General features: G+C 44.0%; 1 protein-coding gene across 5 annotated transcripts in view; it reads left to right on the top strand.

Moving 5' to 3' along the window:
• Positions 1-6,277, top strand: part of Ide (insulin degrading enzyme) — a 97,056-nt gene extending 90,779 nt beyond the window's left edge. For all 5 annotated transcript variants that reach the window (XM_029472379.1, XM_021151953.2, XM_021151955.2 and 2 more), the window contains 3 exons: positions 2,816-2,888; positions 3,458-3,525; positions 4,193-6,277. In XM_029472379.1, coding sequence (XP_029328239.1) covers positions 2,816-2,888; positions 3,458-3,525; positions 4,193-4,288 — 237 coding nt within the window. In that variant the 3' untranslated portion in view covers positions 4,289-6,277. The remainder of the gene's footprint in view (positions 1-2,815; positions 2,889-3,457; positions 3,526-4,192) is intronic.
• Positions 6,278-6,921: the final 644 nt, after the last annotated feature.

Here is a 6,921-nt window from a genome sequence, read left to right as displayed (position 1 = left end):
ATGAACAGCAGCATGGAAGTGTAAGCCGAATAAACCCTTTACTCCCCAACTTGCTTCTTGGTCATGATGTTTGTGCAGGAATAGAAACCCTGACTAACACAGCCTCTGTCCATCATTTTCCTCTGGAGGGCAGCAGCAGGAGCGAGCATGCAGGGTGTCTGACTTCAGTCCGAGAACTCAGATGACCCCTCTGCAAACTGGTAGATCTGTGACTACCAAGTCACCCAAGCTCTGAAGCCTCAGTTCCCTGATGTATAAAATATGGGGTTTATTGAAGGAGTTATGTGATTGCTACCTTGTGACATAGTCTCAGGCTTTTGACACTTTAATTCAGAATGTGTTTTCCTTCCAGATGTTATGAAATACATTTTAGCTGTGTTATTTACCTGCAGGCTATTTCACTTTGTGTAGACAAGTATTTGTTCTCAGTTGCTTACAGATGAGAGTGATCTGTCTGGGTTCTGAGATTGTCGTCATCCTCAAGTATTATTAGTCACATCTGTTCACAAAAGATGACATCCCAATGTAACCTCCAGTAATGCCTCCAGAAGGAATGAAACGTTGCTTTTCTCTCTATATGTTGTTTATTTAAATTTACAAGAAATGCCTACGCACTGAGTTTGTGAAAATAGTGGTTATGGAAATGACTAGCTCTCGGATTTAAAAATGGGTATATTTCCACCATCGAGGATAAATGTAGACAAGCCACTGCTCTGACTGCACTCGGCTGGTGCTCTGCAAGGCTCTGACAGACACATCTGGGAGGAAAGGCTTCATGACTGTGTAAGCTTCCGCAGTCAGAGAGTATATCAGCATTTTAAGTTCTGTAGCCTGCATTTGCTTTATCTCATTAACAAAACATTCTTAGATTTCTCATTCTGGAGCCTTTTTTTGCAAAGAATTTGTAAAAAAGTATTTCTGAGTTCTGGTTTACCAAAAAATGGAGTAGTTTGTTTCTATAAACAAACAAACAAACAAACAAGGTTGGTAAGGAAATAGAAAACTGAAACGGAACAGTGTTCTTTCTATTGCCTCAGGTTGACAGGAGGGAGTGAAGAGGGATCAAGAATAGATTTTTGATGCTAGGTGTATGGCACGCACCTTTAGTAAAAAGGGCTTCCCTAGTCTACATAGTGAGTTCTGGGCCAGCAAGGCTATACAGTGAGACCCGGTCCTTTTGGGGGGCTTATGGGGTAGAAAGAAGACAGGGTTTCATTCTGTATATAGCTCTGGTTACCCTGGAACTTGAAGTCACAGAGATCTGCCTGCCTCCTGAGTGTGACATTCAGAGGCTTGCAGCACTAAATGGGGCTAAGACCCAGTCTTTTTTTTTGCTTGTTTTGTTTCTTTTTTTAAAAAAAGAGTTTTGGAAGATTTTCCAAAGCAAACTTTGGAAGCAAACTTCCTAGAGTAAGAAAGAAGTTCTCAGGTGAGTTATTACATGGTGCTAGATGCAGACGGGCTCGAAGCTTCTAAAAGAGCTCTGTCAGAGCAGCCTTGGGAGTCTAGCCTAGGCGTTGTCAGGGACCGGGCTGCTATAGTCGGACTCACTACACTACAGCAGCAAGGTTTCCTTTTGGATACCCAGGGCCAGTTTTATGATGGTTATAATCTGTTCACAGCTGTTGAGTGGATTTGGTTTGTCCCGTAATCTTTTCCCTCATCAGCTAAGGCATCAGAGAAAACTTCATCACAATGTTTATCCCATTGGCGAAACCAAGAAAGGGCCAGCATTAGGGAAAGACGATCAGGAGAAACTTCTCCCTGCTCTGTGCACCAGGCTTACACTGTCGGCCTCTGTAGCTGTAAGCAAAGGGAATCCCTCAGAAGAACCTAGAGATGCTAAGAGCGCTTGCATGCTGTTGACTAGGGTACAGCACTCCTCTCCTTGAGTCCACATCATTAAAATAAGCATCATGACAGCTTACTTAGAATGATGTGAGCTCGTGCAGAAGATTGCTGTATTCAAGGCAAGACTCGCTGAGTGTTAGTTTCCAGTCCTGTGATAGGTGAGAAAGCCATAGCTTACCAGCGGTCCTCTTGTACAGATTTAGAGGAACAAGGGTCATGATTGTCCTGAGGAAAGATCACTAGAGGAGCCAGGCACTGTAGCACAGGCATATGATCTAAGCACTGGGTAGGCTGAGGAGGGAGGATTTCAAGTTCAAGGCCTACCCGAGCTGCATAGCAATACTCTGTCTGAGAAGGAAAGAAGAACGGATGGAAGGAAAGCAGGGAGGGAAGGAAGCAACGCGGGGGTAGGAAAAAAAGGATGGTTTATGGTCACTAGGTGGTCCAGTCATGAGGTGGCTCAACAGGTAAAGGTGCCTACCGTACAGTAGACAGAGGGGATATCGTACAGTTGTCTCTGACTTCTACATGTGTGTCCATCTTCCACAAATAAGAAATGTAAGGAAAAGCCCAGCCAGGCATGCGGCACATGCCTTTAGTCTCAGAATTTGGGAGTCAGAAGCAGACAGATGTCAAGGCCTATCTGGTGTATATATCGAGTTCCCACTATGAGTTTAAGCAGATCACTTAATTCCCTTGGGCTTCAGTTTCCTCACCTATCATGTTTGGTAGTGCTGGGGGTAGGCATAACCCAGTGGTAGAACGTCTGCCTGGCACAGGTCAGGTTTGATTCCAAGCCCCACAATTAAGTCTTGCTTGCCCTCTGGAATCTTTTAGAGTAAAATCATGTGAGAGGAAAGGGAAGAAAGCTTCTATGGTGGCTGATTCTTCAGAGAGGCAGAGAGAACTTCCTTTTAAGGTTTTTAGTGGTTCAAGAGCCTGACCTTGGCTTTGTTGTGCTTAGGAAATGTTGGCTGTCGACGCACCGAGGAGACATAAAGTATCCGTCCATGTTCTTGCCAGGGAAATGGATTCTTGTAAGTACTGGAGATTGACTTTTAAAAAAAATTTTTTTAATCTCATATTGAGCCATATGATGGCTGTCCCTTACCGTAGTCATTCACCTTACAGAGCATCAGAAAGTGAAGATCTAACCAAAGGACCTGGGGCAGGGTCTGCTCTGTTGAAGCAGAGGTTTGGGGAAAGGGGAGTGGAGTGAGGGAGAAAGCCAGCCCAGGGTGGCTGTGCCAATCCGGCACCATCTCCAAAAGCAGCTGCAGGGACCCACCTGCAGGCGGCACGGCAGGGCAGGGGTGTCACCTGCAGTCCTCTCTTGCTTTGCCGGAGGGCAGAGCCTCAGATCTAACCCAATCAGACCAGAGAAGTCAAGCTGTCCAGGCCAAGAATGTGTGGCCTCACAATAACACCCTTGAGCAGTCCTTGGGACCAGCCCTCAGGTCTTGTAGCAAGCATAGTGAGAGTTACTAAGAAGAGCCTGGTACAATTGTTTGTTTGTTTGTTTGTTTTAAGGACTATGTCTAGCTCAGATTTTTCTTTGAAAATTGTTGTTGTGTGAATAAATAGTGAAGACTCTGTTTCCTTCCAGGTCCTGTTGTTGGAGAGTTCCCCTCTCAGAATGATATAAACTTGTCCGAAGCGCCACCCTTGCCACAAGTAAGAAACCTTAGGCTTGCCCGAGGCCTTCATACTTAAAGGAGTTTGTTCATCAGAGTAAATGAGAACCTGGAGGTTCAGGTCACCGGTGTTGAGACAATTTGAGGTCTCTTCCAGTGTCTGTCACTCAGCCTCTGCCTGTGTCTGCCTTTCCTCTGTTCTTTGTTTCACTGTCATGTGGCTCAGGCTGGCCCCAAACTCCCTGTGTAGCTGAGGCTGCCCTCAAACTCCTAATCCTCCTGCCTCGACCTCACAGTGCTAGGCATGCAGTGGTGCTCCTCTGCTCCTGGCTTTGTCTCTGGCATGAACTGTGTCACTGTGGGCAAAGTCACCTCCAGCCATATCTTTCCCAGATTCAAATACTAGAGTGGCAGTGTGTGGCCCTTTCCACAGTACCTCTGCATGTACTAATCATGAAAGATTATCATTTCCCCGAAGGGTGAAAAAATGGGCAGTGTCATCAGGCTTTTGCTGGGTGTCCTAGCCAGCCCACATGTGCCAGTGAAAGCCAGGAGTCCCATGGGTCTCTACAGAACAGACTCATGGGACTCCAGGAACCTTACTGTGTTACATGCCACCCCCCATCCTTCCTTCCCCAAAAAGTCAATACCCTGCTTAGTCTAATTTTTAAATATAGCACACTAAAGAACTTTTTTTTCCTTTTCAGCCTGAAGTGATTCACAACATGACTGAATTCAAGCGTGGCCTGCCACTGTTTCCCCTCGTGAAACCACATATTAACTTCATGGCTGCAAAACTCTGAAGAAAGTAGACATGCTCCTGTGTCTTCCAGGGCCTGGGAAAACAGTCTCAGCTTTGAGTAGTTTCTGGCTTGCTATTAGAGAGACAAACAGAAAAGAGTTAATCAGGCATTATTATGTAGAAATGTTAAAAACCCAAAGTAATAAAATTATAAAATCTTATAGATGTAGAATATTTTTAAAATCTCTTAAATATCTTAATTTTTTCCTTTTTATTCCTAAGAGAAATCCCCTTATATTAACTGCTTAATCTGAAGAAAGATATCCCAATACAATCTTTCTTCTTTATTCTGTAAAATAGTCACTTGTCTTGAAGAAAAAAAAAAAAAAAGAGCTTTTTTTCTTAAAGGCTTCAAAACATTTAGAAAGGATTACATTCACCTTTTTAAAAACCGATCTTCACATCTACTTTCTATTTGATGGTTTCCTGTAAACCAGCAGAAAACATTACATTTGACAGATGATGCACAAAGCAATGCCATGTTCCTTTATTTAGTGAACTTACTGATTTTATAAAATTTGGGTATGTTTTTTAATCTTCTTAGTCAAATGCTGGAAGCCCCAGAATTTCCGATTTACAGTGCTAGAAACGCAGTTTGACCTTACATCCAGTTCAGAATTTCTCAGGATTCCTGTGGGTTCTCTCTCATCAGATTCTGTTGACATTTCTGTTTCTCGTAGTTGGTTTGCTGTGTTCCGTCAGCAGATCAGCTGTTGTAACTCCCCACAACTCCTAGGGTGAAATTGTGATCAGTGTGTGAACTAAAACATTTGCCCCTCTAGGGACTTAAAAGGCAGCAAATACAGAGCCACCTCCTTGGAGATACAAAACGGTCGCATTCTGAAATAGCCAGTCTCCGTAAGACTCTAAACTCCCCGCTGCTTCCGGTCTCATCCTGCCTTAAGTGTTATTTTTTTGAATATATGAATATAAACATACAGATGATGACTGGAGTGGACTTTTAAAAAACTATTTTTTTCACAAGATACTATTTTAGGTGAAAATGTTCCTGTAGATTTAACAGCTGTTTTAAAGTATTTGCTATTAAAACTTGCTTCAAGAACAAGCGTGGCCATGTTTCCACACACAGGCAATAGCAACTGAAAGCAAAGCGCTCCTGTTCGTCCACCAGCTCAGGCCGAGTGGCGTTTCCACCAGGTGACATCTTCCTGCCCCATGTTACTTGATTGGCCAGGATTTTCTGCTGTAGAATCTCTCGGCTTTTCACAGGTTAAGTTTCACATTTTCCAAATACGGTGAACTTGGGCGGCTGTTGAGGCTGCTCTCCCTGTGGTGCTGCGCCCGTCTTCTATCCACATGTTCTAAGAGTCTCCCGGTGAGAAGCCTGTCTCTGTCCATCCCATCAGAAGACACGAGTCAACACTGCCTTCTCCTCTGCGCAACCAAGTAGCCAAGGTCGACTTTGAACTCCTTGATCCTCCTGCCTCCACCTCTCAAGTGCCGGGATCAGGTGTGCGCCACCCCGCCTAGTGTGACTATGCAGCTTTTCATCGAACTGCAAAATCTATACAAAGATGAATCTAAACTTAGTCCTGAGTGTTCAAATCCATCGTTGTAAACGCAAACAACAGTCTGCTACCTTTTCTGTAAATGATCATCTGCCGTTGAGTAACTTAGCTCTTTAAAAAAAAAATGGGTACAGTTAAAAGTTTGTCATTTGTATGAGAAAAGGCACCTGAAGAGATTGGAAACAATCCCATGTCGTCTTCCATGAACCTGCACGTGGTGTTCAGTGTGTTCCCGAGCTCCTGTGTGTCACTTGGCATCCCGACCGGTTCATCTCAGTGGGTCCAGGTTGTGGTCCATGAACAAGAACATACTGTCCAGAGACCGCATGTACTCAGGCTTCCGCAAGTGAGATGTGTGAAAAAGTCACGAGTTGCCAGAGACTTAAAGTCTTTTTAATCAGTCAGTGTGGCGGGGTCCTGAGGTTATCCTGTTTACAATAAATCTGACCTGGAACTCTGTCTGTGCTTTGTGTTGTGTGACTTTGTAGTTTCGATGAAATACTTGAGCTTCCCTGTCAACATTCACATTCGACAGGATTTCATGCTTCTGTTAGTCTGTTGGAGGAAGCAGTGGACGTGGGTGTGCTTGTGTGCACACACATAAGTGTATTTGTTGGTACCCAGTAACAGCAGTTAGGAAACAGCTCCATCTTCTAGTCTTCTAAATAACCTGTAAAATAGGAGCGTCCGTGTTAGAGGCCAGACTCTTGCTAAGCAGTGTCGCTGACTCGGTGAATTCATAGTTAAAGTGCTTCTCCCACACTCAGATAAAGAAATTAACACTGGGGCTGGAGAGGTGGCTCAGCGGTTAACAGCACTGATTGCTCTTTCAGAGCTCCTGAGTTCAATTCCCAGCATCCACATGGTGGCTCACAACCATCTGTAATGGGATCTGATGCCCTCTCCTGGTGTGTCTGAAGACAGCAACAGTGTACTCATATAAATAAAATAAACCTTAAGAAAAAAACCACCGATTTAACATGAATATTTTAGTAGATACAGAGGGAGCCCTTCTCAACTCAGTATTATTATAGTAGCGGTGTAACAGCATATGATATTGCAGTAGGTTTATGAGAGTATTTGACAAGGAAAGTCTCAACAAATG

This window comes from Mus caroli, chromosome 19 (genome assembly GCF_900094665.2).
Source record: "Mus caroli chromosome 19, CAROLI_EIJ_v1.1, whole genome shotgun sequence".
Lineage (NCBI taxonomy): Eukaryota > Metazoa > Chordata > Mammalia > Rodentia > Muridae > Mus > Mus caroli.
Note: the sequence above shows the minus strand (reverse complement) of the source record. Positions and strands in the feature narration are given on the sequence as shown.